General features: G+C 53.1%; 2 protein-coding genes across 7 annotated transcripts in view; one reads left to right on the forward strand and one right to left on the reverse strand.

Moving 5' to 3' along the window:
- The first annotated feature begins 4,694 nt into the window (after positions 1–4,694).
- ENHO (energy homeostasis associated) lies at positions 4,695–13,314 on the forward strand. 2 transcript variants are annotated; one of them, XM_084978708.1, is made up of 3 exons: positions 4,695–4,983; positions 5,942–9,941; positions 13,087–13,314. In XM_084978708.1, the coding sequence occupies exon 2, from the start codon at positions 6,103–6,105 to the stop codon at positions 6,331–6,333; it is 231 nt and encodes a 76-aa protein (XP_084834834.1). In that variant the 5' UTR covers positions 4,695–4,983; positions 5,942–6,102; the 3' UTR covers positions 6,334–9,941; positions 13,087–13,314.
- The window catches only part of DNAI1 (dynein axonemal intermediate chain 1), a 79,259-nt gene continuing 70,165 nt past the window's right edge, over positions 6,816–15,909 (reverse strand). For 2 of the 5 annotated variants that reach the window (XM_021064678.2, XM_084979853.1), the window contains 5 exons: positions 15,812–15,891; positions 13,965–14,113; positions 13,770–13,869; positions 10,142–10,327; positions 6,816–7,139 (listed from right to left, as the gene is read on the reverse strand). In XM_021064678.2, the coding sequence (XP_020920337.2) occupies positions 7,041–7,139; positions 10,142–10,327; positions 13,770–13,869; positions 13,965–14,113; positions 15,812–15,891 (614 nt within the window). In that variant the 3' untranslated portion in view covers positions 6,816–7,040. The remainder of the gene's footprint in view (positions 7,140–10,141; positions 10,328–13,769; positions 13,870–13,964; positions 14,114–15,811; positions 15,892–15,909) is intronic. The other 3 variants (XR_014817772.1, XR_014817773.1, XM_084979854.1) reach the window with 2 other exon arrangements.

Consider the following 15,909-nt stretch of genomic DNA (forward strand, 5'->3'; position numbering starts at 1 on the left):
GCCTACAAGCACGTGGAAGTTCCTGGGCCAGGGATCAAACCTGTACCACAGCTGTAACCAGAGCTGCAGAAGTGCTAACATCAGGTCCTTAATCCACTGAGCCGCAAGGGAACTCCAAAAGGCAAGTTTAGTTGATGAATTATTTAAAAAAAGAGGCTTAAAAGCTATTACATGTTAATTTTAAGACCTATTCCGATTTCAAAGTTGCTTCAACTGGAAAAAAAAAGGTGCCTTAAGATCAGTGAAATATGTTATTAGCCAAAGGAATTCTCCCCACTGATGAAAGTGACAGACGATTAATTTTAAAAGAGTAGTTTTAGAGGAATTGTATCATCTGGGAGGAAAAATATAACCGTACCCAATCCTCATAAATGCAGAGATCTGTGATTGCTCAATTCCAGAAAAATCCCTAAGATACCACCAGAAAGTGTAGTGCTAATCGGTATACTGCCCCACAGAGACATCCTCCACAGGTGCTCTCAGAGTCCTGGATAAGGAATCTCACCTTTGCGGGCAAAACGTAGGGCAGCCAGATTGGCTGGTGGAGGACCTCTGTAGCCAAAGAAGTGAGCCGACAAACAGGAGCCAAGAGATTTCCTAGTCCCATCATTTTTCCTGTTATTCATGGCCAAAATAATATAGATAATGTTCTAGATTAGTGACCACTGGGCACTGTTTCTTTTCACTTGATTTTATTCTCTATTTCTTCCATCTCTAAATATCAGGAGTTTTTATGGGGGTGGGGTGGTTTAAAGGTAGTTCAAAGGCAGTTCAAACAAAGGTAATGGGATGATTAAAAGCTGTAATCACAGTTTATAGAGACCTGACTAGAGAGTCTAGAGACATTATCCCAAGAACCCATATTTGAAGAATGTCACTGAGTTGCCCTACCCTGAAAAGGAGGTGAATTTATTGGCACATGTACAGTGAGATGGTTGGATTATGCATATAAGGGCATTTTTGGAAACATACATATAGGGAAACAGGAGTTCCCTGGTGGCCTAGCAGTTAAGGATTTGGTGTTGTCACTGCTGTAGCTTGGGTTTGATCCCTGCCCTGGGAACTTCTGCAGGTCTGTGGGGGCAGCCAAAAGAAAGTAACATATAGGGAAACGATGTGTTTGTAACAAAGGATGGACAATCCTGAACAACTGCCATTCTGCTTTCTCACCATCTCTCTTCTGCTCTGCCTACCCCAACACAGTTATCACGGGAGCCATGGGTGGCAATTTGACCCTCATCCATCCCTTGGCCACAGTTGGTTGGTCTAGAGTTAAGCATCTAATTAAGCTGAGCCAATCAGAGTACTGCCTGAGGAATTTGCAAACTGCAACCAAGAAAGCAAAACCAGTGTCTTGTTGGATGCCTAGACATTAAGATTTTAAGCTTTGGGGAGTTCCCACTGTGGTTCAGTGGAAACAACTTGACTAGTATCCATGAGGACACAGTTTTGATCCCTGGCCTCACTCAGTGGGCTAAGGATCCAGCATTGCTGCGAGCTGTGGTGTAGGTCACAGATGTGGCTGGATCCCACATTGCTATGGCTGTGGTATAGGCAGGCAGCTGCAGCTCTGATTCAACCCCTAGCCTGGGAACTTCCATATGTCAAGGGTGTGGTCCTAAAAAAAAAGTTTTAAGCTTTTGGATTGTCTTAAGTCATATTTTTCACCATGTGGACCAGAAGAGCATCGGAAGCCAGTCTAGGGGGATAGGGATGACAGCGCTGGAGCAGGGCAAGGGAGGGAAATGAAGGAGTCAGGCAGAAAGGAAGAGAGATAAGAAGTAAAGAGAGAATCTATGGGTTTTGTGTCTCTTAGTTCCAGTTGTTCTTGACACATCCTTGTCTTTAGGTTTCAGGTATCTGACTATAAATGTATCTTTTTACTTAAGCCAGTGTCTATTCTTCTTGGGTGAGCTCTTTTACTTTTCTGGTTTGACTCTTTTGCTGAAATTCACAAAATGTTATCTTTTTTTAAAATGATTTTTATTTTTTCCATTATAGATATAGTGTTCCATTAATTTTCTACTGTTCAGTCACACATACATACATTCTTTTTCTCACATGATCCTCCATCATGTTCCATCCCAAGTGACTAGATATAATTCCCTGTGCTATACAGCAGGCAAAATGTTATCTTTAGCCTGAATTCTCTCCTGAACCTCAGACCTGTTTATCCAACTGTCTATTTTTTTTTTTTTTTTTTTTTTTTTTTGCTATTTCTTTGGGCCACTTCCGTGGCGTATGGAGGTTCCTATGCTAGGGGTCGAATCGGAGCGGTAGCCGCCAGCCTACGCCAGAGCCACTGCAACGCGGGATCTGAGCCACGTCTGCAACCTACACCATAGCTCACCGCAACGCCGGATCGTTAACCCACTGAGCAAGGCCAGGGACGGAACCCGCAACCTCATGGTTCCTAGTCGGATTCGTTAACCACTGCGCCACGAAGGGAACTCCCAACTGTCTATTGGATGTCCAACTGGCACCTCAAATTTAACATATCCAAAATGGAACTCATCATTCCTCCCCAGCCCCCTGCTGAAACGTACCCCTTCTTATGTGTTCTGTATCTTAGTAAATGACATCACGGTATCCTTATACCAACCTGGGAGTTGTCACAGATTTTTCTCTCCCTCTTCCCCCTTCCCCCATATCTTACAGGTCTAGGTCTCTAAGTCTTGCCAATTGTAACTCTCAAGTATTCTCAATGCTTTCTTGTTCTCGCCACTCCTATTCCCCTCCATCACTTCTATCCCTTGTCATTGTTCTTTGGCTTCAGTCTCAAATGCCTGCAATCCCTCCATCCACCCAACAGACCAAATCATCCTTCTAATTTCTGGATATTATCACATCTATTCCTCTGTTCAAAATTTTTTCAGTGGCTCCCTACTGTCTTCAGGATAAAATCTGAACTCCTGCAGCTGGGTCACAAATTCACTCATATTACACTCAGATGTGAAATGTTTTTAGTGTTCTTTCTTTCCTAGAACAGATTTGATCTTGTTCACAAAGCCCCCACCCTGCTGGGTGACAGGGGCAGGGAACTAAAATTAATCCACTTGGGTAAACTCAGGTCTGAAAATTTATTTTAGTCTCTAATTCAGTAGGTTTGGATGACTTTTTTTTTTTTTTTAGGTTATTTTATCTTTTCCTTTTTCATTTTCAAGAGAACACTTAGATTATAGGGATCTCTTTGGGGGAAGGGGCCCCTTAGCCCTGTGGTCCTTGGGGTTGTGTCTGCTGGCATTTGCTGAGATGTGAGTGGTCTGGTACAGTGAACTACAACCCTGAGAGGTAGCTATTACTGAAATCATTTTACAGATGAGGAAGGCGAGGCTAAGAAACTTGCCCAGGATCACAAACTTGGTTACTTGGTAAAACCAGAAATCAACGCCACCCTAATTTTTTTTGTTGTTGTTGTCTTTTGAGATTTTTAGGGCCACACCTGGGGCATATGAAAGTTCCCAGGCTACTGGTCAAATCGGAGCTACAGCTGCCGGCCTAAGCCACAGCCGCAGCAACACCAGATCCGAGGTGTGTCTGCGACCTACACCACAGCTCAGGGCAACGGCAGCACGGGATCCTTAACCCACTGAGCAAGGCCAGGGCCGAAACCTCATGGTTCCTAGTCCCTTCGTTTCTGCTGCACCACAAAGGGAACTCCGACACCACCCTAATTCTGGTAGGCATTTGGATCTGTATCTAGAATTCCAGAGATAAATTAATGCTAGATTTGAGAGAACCGAGAGACTTCATGTGCTTATCCATGGAGAACAGTCAAGGGGAATGAGAAAAGGGTCCATTCAGAACACTAGGAATCACTGGCATATGAGGTAGGATAGGAAGGTCTGCCTGATGGCTCCTGCCCAAGCTCCTCTTAGGAGAGCTTCTAGGATGGATGTAGTCATGACTGGTCCCATTCCAGCCAGGGCTGAGCCATCCCTCAGAATAGCCTCATTCCTCTCTGTCCTAGGCTCCCCTACAGCAGAACAAAGTACAAGTCTGTGACCAACACTGGGTTGGAACTCAACAGATGTGTCCGGACAACTTATGCTGGCACGGCTGCTCACACCTCCTGGGATCGGGGCATATTGGAGCCAACTACAGACTCTTTGAAGTGGGGAGTGGGAGTGCACGTCCGTGAGCAGAGGGGTCTTCCAAGACCAGGAGGTTCTGTCTCCTCCCAGATGTGGGGTCCCAGAGCCTTCCTCCAGATGACGGGAGCAGAGACCTCTCAAAGATATTGAAGAGCGGTCTTCTGAAGTAGAGGAACACAGAGGCTTTGGCCTTGTTGAAATATTGCGCAGATCTTGTGTGGAAGGTGCAAGAAACCCCGGCAAGTAGGTGGGCCTCGCCCCCACCCCTTTCCCTGGGGAGGAATACAGCCGAAGTAGCCCCTTCAGTCCTCTTCCCTTCTCCGCCCCCTCCTGCACGAGGGGTGGGCCAGTCTTCGCCCAGCGCACCACCAATGGCAAGGGATCCTGGCACGGCCAGCCAATTGAATGGCGGCAGCGGCGAGGGGATGGCTCCGCCTCCAACAGGCTGCCGGCCGCTGGCCTCCCAAGAGGCGGGACTCTTCGCTGTTTTTGCTGCCGGCCGAGCCTGGCCGAGCCCAGCCGAGAGACCAGCCGAGCCCAGCCGAACCTTGCCGAACTTAGCCGAGCCCAGCCGAATCCCGCGCCCAGACTGCTGCCGCCGCCGCCCGAGCGCCGCCGTGCGAGCGAGCGGCCACGGCCGCGGAGGAGGCGCCGCCCCAGGGGGAGGAGGTGCCCGCTCGCCGCAGACCGCCCGCGGCAGAGGCCGCCCCGGTCGCGCCGCGGCGGGAGCGGCCGGCGGAGGCTGTACGGCGAGGGGGAGGGCCGGGGGAGGGGACGTCACCCCCGCCCGCCTCCTGCTGCCCCCCGCCTGCAGGCTCCCAGCTTCAATCGGCGCCCAGCATCCCGCTGCCCCAGACCTTCCCGCGGGCGCGCACCGGGCTCAACTCAGGTAAGAGGGGCCCTCCCATCACAGGCACGGGGACGTGAGATAAAGAAACACGGACTCCCCCACAGAGACACAGCCGGGGAGAAAGAGAGACAGACACAAAGACAGACATACAGGAGACGCACAGAACTACAGAGACAGACCCTACGGAGAGGAGAGAGACACGTCCACAGGGACAGATGGACACACAGCGGGGAGGAAAGAGGGGGAGAGATACAAGAGATCCATACACAGACAGGGAGAAAGAGATGGACAGAGACTTACAGAGATACACAAAGAGACTGGGAGAGAAACAAGACACTCAGACACTAAGAGATGGGGACACACAGAGAAACGTATAAAGAGAGCCACCTAGAGAGACAGGTATACAGAGGCAGAGGCGCACATCCAGACAAGGGAACCAAGGGACAGAATAAGAGCCAGACATACAGACACACGCACCTGACCTGGAGAGACAGCCTTAGGGAGCGGAGCACCTAGGTACCTAGTCTTGGATACACAGATCCATACATGCCTGCCAGGCCTCCACAAAGTTCCCTCTGTGTGAGCTGGCGCCCCTGGAGGTCTCCTGGGCTGCTTGGCTAGCGTCCAGAGAGGTGGGAGGCGCCCAGGCCACACCGAAGCTGGTCACAGTACCCACCCTTGGAGGCCTTGGGCTTCCTCAATCCCACACACTCACGCGGTGCTTTTGTGGGCTGGATGCTCAGGGGGCAGGGCCAGGCCATGCCCACAGGGTCAAAGGAGAATGAGATACAGGCTGCCTACTCCAGCTTCCCCACTGTGGCCACGCCCCCATCCAGGTGCCCAGAGCCAGGTGTTGGCTCTAGGGGACCTGCTGGGAGGCCAGAGATGTGGGAGGGGGCTCTCCTCTCTACCCCTCTTTTCCTAGGCCTCACCCTGTCCCTTCCTCCTCACCACCCTTGCCTTTGCTCTGTCCCCCCCACCCCCAATCCCCCCACAGGCTCAGGACTGCAGGTGGACGTCTCCACTGTCCAGGAATCATTGAGTGTGTGGACCAGACAGCCTCCCTGGAAGGCCGGCTACCCCGGAGTCCCGCCTCGGCATGGGCCTCGCCATCGGGGCAGCTCCTGGGTCTGTGCTTGTCTGAGGGTGCTGCCCGTCATGGGGGCAGCCATCTCCCAGGGGGCCCTCATCGCCATCATCTGCAACGGCCTCGTAGGCTTCTTGCTGCTGCTGCTCTGGGTCATTCTCTGCTGGGCCTGCCACTCCCGCTCTGCCAACATCGACTCCCTCTCGGAATCCAGTCCCAACTCCAGCCCTGGCCCCTGTCCTGAGAAGGCACCCCCGCCCCAGAAGCCCAGCCATGAAGGCAGCTACCTGCTGCAGCCCTGAAGGCCCTGCCCCCCCGGCCTAGCCTGGAGTCTGGGACATAAGTCCACCCCAGCCTGGAACCTGGAATCAGGATCCCAGGATCCAGCCAGCCTGGGGTCCAGGACTCAGAATCCAGCCTGTCTGGAGCTGGACCTAGCAGCCCAGAGTCTAGTTGGCCTGGCTCCAGGAGAGACTCTGCTGGCCCCAGGGAGACAGGCCCAGGGTGGGAGTTCTGGAGTTGGTGCTAGGGCCAAGGCCATCCGGACTCGGCTCCAGCTGGAGGGCCGGGGGCTGGGTTCCACCCTCCCCCAAGGCCAGGCACCTCTTGGCCCTCGAGGCTGGGGAAGCAAACTGGAATCCACGGCAATAATGAGAGGGTGTCCAGGCTGGGCCCCTCCTCTGGTCCTCCTACTGTTTGCTGGGTAATAAATGGAACTATGGCTCTATGCTGAGATTTTCTCCTCTTCCTGGGAGCCTGGCTATAGCAAAATAAAAGGTGTATGTGGGCTTCCAGACACAGGTTTATTTGGGCACAGTGGGAGGGGGTAATGGGGGTTGAGGGCCAAGCCCTGGGGTGAGGTGCTGGGACCAGGGCTGGAGCAGGCCACTGAGGGCAGATGCTGGGATCTGATCAGGGATGGGGTCACACACAGACTGGGTGCTCAGGCTGGGAGGGGGTGCCAAGGTCAGGGGCTACCAGTACCAGGTTCAAGAAATAGGCCAGGCCCTCAGGTCTTGGTTTTCACTTCCCTCACCAGGTTCAGCAGTTTGTCCAATTTTGCGATTTCCACGGCTGGACCCTTCTGCACTTCCTGCCCCTTCTTTTCCTGGGGAGACAGGAAGTACACGTGGGGGAGGAATGGTGAGGGATGGGCCACCTCTCTCTTCCCCCCAGCACCCCCACCACCTCGGCCCAGCTTCTCCCCAGCCGTGCCATGCCCCTCTCCTGCCTCCTTCCTCCTCCACCATCCTGCACCAACTCAGGTTAGGTGACCAAGGGCCCAGCTGAGGCCTGCAAGACACATCCAGCTCTGTTTCTGAACCTCAGATCGACAGAGGAGCCAGATGCTGGGAGCAGTGGGGGAATGTATCCACCCCCTGACTCTCACAGTCCACCACCTGACCCTCAAACTAACCTGTCAGGCCAGAGACAGCTATAGCCCAGGACCTCTACCGTTGGGACCCCCCCCCCTTCCCACAGGAAGGTTCCTGGCTGAGTCCTAACAAGGAGCTAAGAGGTATGTGTGTGTGGAGGGAAGAGAGTGGACAGAGCCACGGGGGCCCTCACCTAGTCTTACCTCGGACTTTCAGGTCCCCTGGGGAGTCGGGTACCACTGGGGCCAAGCTTGCTGGGTCAGACATACCAGGGTGGGAGAGGGTGTCCGGAGACCCAGGAGGGCAGATGGGCTACCCCATGTGATTCCAGATGTCCTCAGCTGGGAATGTCCCTCAGCAGAGCAGATTCTGAATTGGTGGACACGTCCCCCCAAACACACACACCTACAGTGTACTCTAATCCTTTAGCTGGTAAGCTGGGCCTTGAGAAGAAGACAGGGCACTGGGATGCGTGTCACTCACAGGCATCCTCCTTTCCCTCCAGGCAGTGGGGTGTGGGCTAGGTGGGGCCGGTTGCCATTTCCTGCCTTCCCTCCGTGCCTGAGCCCCTGCCCTCAGCCACCTGTGCCCACTGCTCACTGGCACCCGGCCCAGCCTTGCCTGCTGAGGCCTCCGCCTGGGTCTGGCCCGGGCTGTGAGGTGGGGGAGGGTGCAGGGTGAGCAGGCCCCTTCCTGGCCCCATCTCGGCTGCTGACACCCTACCGAGCTCAGATTTCCTGCTCGGTGACCCCTGCACCTGTTCCCAAATCTCTCTCCCCCTCCCCTGTGGCCCAGTGCCTTTGCCACCACCCAGCTTACCTCTGCAGTCTTGAAGCAGAGGACAAAGATGTCTTTTTTCTGTCCCCCTCTCCCTCCCAAAGGAAGCTCGCGTTCTCTTCTTGCCCTCACCTCATCCCCCTGGGAGTCAGGCTCTTAGTTCCAGCTCTGTCATTAACCCCCTGTGTAATTTTGGGCAAGTTCCTTGGCTTTCTGGGCTTCAGTTTCCATCTATACAGTGGTTGGGGAAAGGGGGCCTTGACCTTCGACAAGCTGGGCTCTGACACCAGTCACGGGAAGGCCCCTGGGCTAGGAGGGAGGTCAGCCCCTGGGCCAGGAGGGAGATCGGCCCCTGTGGCCAAGGCCTCTTGGGAAGATCAGGGAGGTTGCAGCCTGCAGAGGGGGCGCCAGAGATGCCCAGAGGACCTCCTTTGGCCCCAATCACTCAGCTGCTGATACATCAGATGGCCATGTCACAGGAACTGCCAATCCATCCAAGAACCAGCCCCCAGTTGTCACCTGCCCAGGTCCTCTGATTCCCAGGTACCCTCTGATTCCTTAGGTCCTCAGAGATAGAGATTCTGACCCTTGCTCTGAGAAGCTTTGGACTGTGGGAGATCCTTGCCTCCCTGGATCAGTGTGGGCAGGGCAGGGCCCCACCCAGATCTGCTGCCTTCAAGGTGTGATGGCTGTACCCCAGCCCCAAGAAGTGACCACCATCCCTCCCCCAGGGCTGTCCAGCTCTGCCAGCTCAAGCCTGGGTCTCTCCTCACTACGTTAAGAGCAGATTTTTATCTGTTCTACAAATTGTACTGCCTTCAAACCCCTCCTCGAGGCCAGCTAGCCAGGCTTAGCAAAGAGTTTTAGACCACACCCAACCCTCCCCCCATTCCAGCCCATTCCAGCCCATCCCACCCCAGCCCACCCCCAGCCGACCACAGCCTCTGGGCCACAGCTGCAGGCATTCAGCAGCCTTCTGAGTATTTATAGCCAAGTCCACCCCCTCCCCCAGCTGCCTACAATTACAGGCCCAGCCAACTCCCAGCCCTTTCCTCCCTGGCCGTGGTGGGGAATGGACCAGGCCTGCCTGAGAAGGATAATGCAGTGACCCCTGCCTTGGTAGGGGCTGGGGGGCAGGTGTCAGTAGCTGAAAGAGACAGCCCCCTGCCCTTGCATCAAACTGCAAGTAAATACCCCAACTTGCAACCAGGAGGTATGGTCATCAGGGCAACTTGGTCCAGCCCTGGCCCTGCTCTGATTCCTGGCCCAGTACCTGGCAGAAAGCAAATTCCATTTTCCCTTCTAGCACCCAGATGGACTGGGCTCTGGGTTCTTGGGCTCTGGATTCTAAGTCTGGGTTCTTAAATCTACATTGGGACTCTAATGACTAGACTTTGAGGTCATGGCTCTGGGCTCTGTGGCCTGCATTCAGGGCCCTTGGGCTCTGGGCAGGGTCTCGGATCATTACAGATCCCAGAAAGGAACCAGGGCTTAAAAGGAGGACTGCCTGGCCGCTGACCTAGTTACCCTCTTCAAGGCTCATTTCCTACTTCCCTGTGTGGACCCGCAGCTCCCAGATCAGGGACTGTTGGCGCTGAAGCCCTGTGCAAGCCTAGCCGATGATGAAGCAGAAACTAAGCCTCGAGCCCCAGGCCTGTCTGACACCAAACAAACCACTGATGCTCGCGTGACTCCCCCAAGCGTCGGATGCTTACGGTCATCTGCTTACCTGAGGTCTCCACCTGGGCGCCCCACAGGTAATTCAGTTCAGCATGTCAGAAGTAATCGGTCTCCCCACAAACCTGGTTCTCCCATACTGCTCACTTGGGCAGTGACATCACCCTTCCCCTGGGGTCTCCAAAGCCAGAAACCTGGGGGCCACTCCCTGGTTCCTCCTCCTCCTCCTCTCAGCCCCCACCATCCTGGAGACTTTCTCTCGTGGCAGCCAGAACTGTACCTTGGGCATCTTTCGCAAGTTGGGTGAGAGCTTGAGGCAGGTGACGTGCCCACGGTCATCGCCCACGATGATGATGGGGTGGATGGGGTTGAACTGCACGTGGGTGATCTTGTTCTTCTTTTTGGCCACCACGGCCTGGCTGCAGATGGCCTCGTATTTGTTGATGGACAAGTCAAACACGTGGGTCTGTGAAGAGGTGGGTGTCAGCACACTCGGGGAGGCCTCGTCCCCCATTTCAGAGCAACTACCCCTGGGCTTTCTGGGGAAACACGATAGAAGCCTCACTGGAGGCAGTAGGAGGGGAAGTTGTGTCTCTTTTTATGTTTTTCCTGTGGTTGAGGGAAGGAGAATAAAATCTTTTGGAGAAAATTTAAGTCTATGCAGAATTAACAATAACAGAGGCTATGGAGTTCCCATTGTGGCTCAGTGGTAAGGAACCCAGCTAGTATCCATGAGGACGCAGGTTTGATTGCTCAGTGGGTTAAGGATCCGATGTTGCTGGGGTATAGGGTGAAGATGTGGTTCGGATCCCGAGTTGCTGTGGCTGTGGCGTAGGCCAGCAGCTATAGCTCCATATGCCACAAGTGTGGCCCTAAAAAGCAAAGCAGAAACAACGACAACAAAAAACCACCAAAAACACAATAACAGCAGCTGTCATTTATGGAGCACTTCACTTACTAGATACTAGACTCTGGGCAAGCATGTTATATGGTTGCATCATCTCATTATAATTCTCATAGCCACTCCACAAGGTAGGTTCTGTTATTATCTGCATTTTATAACTGAGGAGATAGAGGCTCTGAGGGCTAACTTGCCAGGAAGTGGCAGAACCAGGCTTTATACCAACAAATATGTCAGGTGCTCAGACAGTGCTTCTCATATAGGTGCCCAGTAAATGTTTGATCTTATTTTTTTGGCCACACCCACGGCCCGCAGGAGTTCCTGGGCCAGGGATTGAACTGCACCCCAGCAGTGACCCAACCCACAGGAGTGACAACACCAGATCCTTAACTTGCAGAGCCACGGGGGAACTCTTGTTTGATCTTGTTGTTACCGCGCCCTGATTTCAAACCATTAGCAACTCTCACCTACACAACCGTGGCAGCATCCTAGCTGGCCTCTCTGCTTCCACTCCTGCCCTTCCATCCCCCATCCCCCAGGCAGCACCCAGCCTAACCTTTACAAAGTCTAAGAGCAGAGTTCCTGTCTTGGCTCAGTGGTAATGAACCTGACTAGTATCCATGAGGAGGCAGATTCAATCCCTGGCCTCGCTCAGTGGGTTAAGGATCCGGGGTTGCTGTGAGTTGCAGTGTAGTTCACAGACATGGCTCAGATCCTGCATTGCTGTAGCTGTGGTGTAGGCCTGTGGCTGCAGCTCCAATTTGACCCCTAGCCTGGGAACCTCCTTAGGCCTCAGGTTTGGCCCTAAAAAGGAAAAAAATCCTACGTAAAATCTAGGTTGCTTACTCTCAATTCTCCACCCTCGGCTCTCATCTCCTGCTCATTCCCCTTTCCCTACTAGACCCCAGTCACCCTACCTGCCTCTTCCTTAAACCCTTCCAGCTCATTCTCGCCTCAGGGCATCTGCACTGGCTGTTCCCCTGTTGGGAATGCCTCCCTCCACCTTTACCTGGCTCTTTGGTGTAACTCAGCTTTCAGCTGGAATGCCAGCTTTTAAAGAAGCTTTCCCTGACCACTGGGTCTAAGGGACCACCCAGTCCTTTTCTCATACATCACTCTCTCTCTTTTTAAAGATCTAACAGCTTTATCGAGCTATCATTCACATATGATAAAATTTATAAAGTAAATTTATAAATTTATAAAGTATTTATATTGTATATGTATACTTAAAAATATGTTATAGACTTTGGAGTTCCTGTCATGGCTCAGTGGTTAACGAATCTGACTAGGAACCATGAGGTTGCGGGTTCGGTCCCTGCCCTTGCTCAGTGGGTTAACGATCTGGCGTTGCGGTGAGCTGTGGTGTAGGTCGCAGACGCGGTTCGGATCCTACGTTGCTGTGGCTCTGGCGTAGGCCGGTGGCTGCAGCTCCGATTCGACCCCTAGCCTGGGAACCTCCATATGCCGCAGGAGCAGCCCAAGAAATAGCTAAAAAAAAAAAAAATGTTATAGACTTTAAAATTTATAAAATGTATGCTTATATATATGTGTGTGTGTATGCATATATAAAGAATATAATTCCTGGTTTTTTAATGTACTCACAGTTATGCAGCCACCACCACAACCAATGTGAGAACATTTTCCTACCCCAAAATGAACCCTTACACCTAGTAGCAGTCATTTCTCATTTTTCTCCCGACCCCTCTAGCCCCAGTTAACCGCAAAGCTACCATCTCTATAGTTGGCTCAGACGTATGTAAAGGAACTCATCCAATGTTTGGTCTTTTTTTTTTTTTTGCTTTTTAGGGCCGCACTAGCAGCATATGGAGGTTCCCAGGCTAGAGGTCAAATCGGGGCTGTAGCCGCTGGCCTACACCAGAGCCACAGCAATGCTGGATCTGAGCCGTGACTTCGACCTACACCACAGCTCACGGCAACGCCAGATCCTTAACCCATGGAGCGAGGCCAGAGATCGACCCCTCAACCTCATGGTTCCTAGTCGGATTTGTTTCCGCTGCGCCATGACAGGAACTCCGTGATTGGCTTCTTAAACAAAGCCTGTTTTCCAGGTTCATCCATGATGTAGCTTGTATTGGTACTTCATTCCTCGTTATTGCTGAATAATACTCCTTGTGGATAGTCTACATATTGTTTATCCATTCATCAGTTGATGGACATTAGGGTTGTTTCCAGTTTTCCGCTATTATGAAGAATGCTGCAATGAACACTGGTATACACCCATCATCCTCTGTTAATCTCCGCCTAGCATTTAGCACTATTGGGATTTTTGTTGTTGTTGCTTTTTGTCTCTTTCCCTTCACTAGGATGGGAGCTCTACAAGAGCGGGGACCTGACTCACTAGGCTCTGGCCCGGACCTGGCGCCCTAGTTGACCCTTCATTAGACATCCGTTCAACAAATAGGTGGCTGACTTGAAGGAGATGCCTCAGTCACTCTATTCTTTCCTGGTAGGTGCCTCTGAGTTTATATCAAAGTCCATAGGGAAATGTGTTGCATAAGGATTTTCTCATAAAATCGTTCTTTCTCAGCTTTCATCAGTTCTCATTATTGCCCAGGCCCCTCCCACCTCCCCTTCTCAGACTCAGCTTGCATACCCCCAGGGACGGGGACCTCGCTACCTTTTAGACTCGATTTTAATCACAGATCAACTCTGGCTCATAAGTTTTTCCTTACATCAAGCTGGCACTTGCCACCTCCTCAGGGCCCTCAAAGGAGATGGCTGCTCCTCATGGCACCTTATTCCTCCCATCCCGAGTGCTTGGTCCTTTAAAGCAAACACCCTCCCCTCTCTCCCAGAGGCCTCGTGGGCTGAATGACCCCTCTTTGGACAGGGCTCTGGGTGGCCTGGCCCTTGAGGGTACAGTCCTTATGTTCCGCCCTCCCTCACCTGACCTGGGCATGGGGGTGGGGGCTCCAGGAGGGAGACCCTGAGATCTGTCATCCTGTCTTCAGTCGGGGGTCAGCAGGGTCAGGGAGAGGGCGCTCACCTTCCCATTGGTGGTGACTGCCGCAAACACAGTGGAAGAGTATGGCGCCCAGGCCACGTCGCCCACGGCCGAATTTAGGTCATAGATGAACATCGGGGTTCTGCGATGGAAGGAGTGGAAAGCTCATGACACAGAGGTGCCAGCACCCCCCAAGTCCCAGCCCAGGGTGGGCCTGAGGGAGGGCGTGCCCCTCACTTGACAGTGTGGTCCCAGATCTTCACCGTCCAGTCGGAGCTACAGGAAATGAAGACCTTGGTGTGGTACGGGTTCCAGGACACAGCATCCACTGCCATGTTGTGGGCATCGTAGGTGTCCAGAAATTGGCTGGAGTAGGATTTAGAGCACTGGGTGGGGGAGGGGGATCCGGGATCAGGCGTGAGAGGTCAGCCACCATCACTTCCGAGGGGGAGGGGACCCCAGAGAGTCCCAATCTGCCTGTCCTCTTCTGTCCTCACCCCACAGCGCTGTCACAGCTGAGCTGGGGCCCAGCTTTGGCTGTTCTTCTCACCCTCAACACAACCAGAGAGGAAGGCTTAAGGGGCAGGGGGTGGGGATGGGGGTGGGCAGGAGAGCCTTCCTGGAGGGTGAGGGGTGTCTGCCCAGAGGAATCCGAGCCTGGCAGGTCAATCCTTCTCTCCCTGAGCCACGGTGGGGGGTGTGTGTGGGTGTGTGTGGGTGTGGTCCAGCCTGTGGATGGGCAGACAGAGCCGTGAACCCACCTGCAGTCCGCGGACTGAATCCTTGCCACAGTGATAAACATCCCACCTGACTCAGGTGGGAGCAGGGGCCAAGCCAGGAGCAAGTCCCAATCTCAGGATTTCTCATTTGGTTTCTGGCCCTGCCCAGCATGCCGCAAGCTTCCTCCTTCCAAGAGCCTGGCTGACTGACGAGTCTCTTCCTCCCTCCCCGCCATTGGGAGAGGTGGAGAGGGGGGCGGGGACCTCTTTTGCATTCAGACCAGCTCCTGCCTGGGCCTCAGGGGCTCCCGGGAGGCTGCCTGTAATTAACATTCTGAGTCTCTGAGCCTAAGAAAAGCTTGCAGCAAAGCTATTTCTGGATGGATGAAGGTTCAGAAGGATGTTCACCTACTAACACTGAGACCTGGCAGAAACTGGCCATGAAGTTTCATCCCGCTGGTTGGCATGCACCCCCTGTTCAGAGATAAATTTTCTTGTTGCCCAGCCTTCAAAACTCAGCTCCAGTTCAGATCGCCTCCAGGAAGTCTTCCCAGAATAGTCCAACTCCCCGAAGCCCCATTCCCTGCTCTGCCTGCCCCATTCCCGGGAGGGGAGCAGGACCTAGAGGGAAAGATGCTTGGCTGGGCTAAAGCCACCCTTGAGGAATTCCTGTTAAGAACCCGACTAGTGGAGTTCCTGTCATGGCTCAGTGGTTAACGAATCCGACTAGGAACCATGAGGTTGTGGGTTCGATCCCTGGCCTCACTCAATGGGTTAAGGATCCGGCGTTGCCTGTGAGCTGTGGTGTAGGTTGCAGAGGCAGCTTAGATCTGGCGTTGCTGTGGCTCTGGCATAGGCCAGCAGCTACAGCTCCAATTCGACCCTAGACTGGGAACCTCCATATGCCTCAGGAGCGGCCCTAGAAAAGACCAAAAAAAAAAAAAAAGAACCTGACTAGTATCTAGTATCCACAAGGATGCAGGTTCAATCTCTGGCCTCTCTCAGCCGGTTAAGATCCAACATTGCCATGACCTGCAGTGTAGGTTGTAGATGCAGCTTGGATCCCGAGTTGCTGTGGCTGCTGTGATTCGACCAACCCCTAGCCTGGGAACCTCTGTATGCCGAGAGTGTGGCCCTAAAAAAAAACAAATAAAGCCACCCTCTAGATTCTGCATCTCCTTTCCTGCAGTCGGCCCCTCTTCCTGCCACCCAAAAGCTGGTCAAGAAATGCAGCCTCTTCCCCTAAGAAGCCTTCTAGAACTGATGAGCCCTAAGATCTGGCCCAAGAGGGTCTGTTGAGAACAATAAGCCCCCAGGGCGCCCTGTCTCAGCAGTTGCATGAATTGCTGGCTGGTGCTGTCTCACCTTGTAGATTTTCCCTTCTTCTGTGCCCACTAGGAACATGTAGTCTATCTCTTTGTGGAAGTCAAAGGCGGTGCCACAGCCTTGGGACAAGAGGGAAC

This window comes from Sus scrofa, chromosome 10 (assembly GCF_054392235.1).
Source record: "Sus scrofa isolate SSC_HxYL_T2T_F1_AM1 chromosome 10, Sscrofa_HxYL_maternal_Yorkshire_Landrace_v2.0, whole genome shotgun sequence".
NCBI classification, from domain to species: domain Eukaryota; kingdom Metazoa; phylum Chordata; class Mammalia; order Artiodactyla; family Suidae; genus Sus; species Sus scrofa.

What these genes read in the sequence shown, in the direction of transcription:
- ENHO (XM_084978708.1), top strand. Translation starts at nt 6,103, where the DNA reads ATGGGGGCAGCCATCTCCCAGGGGGCCCTCATCGCCATCATCTGCAAC.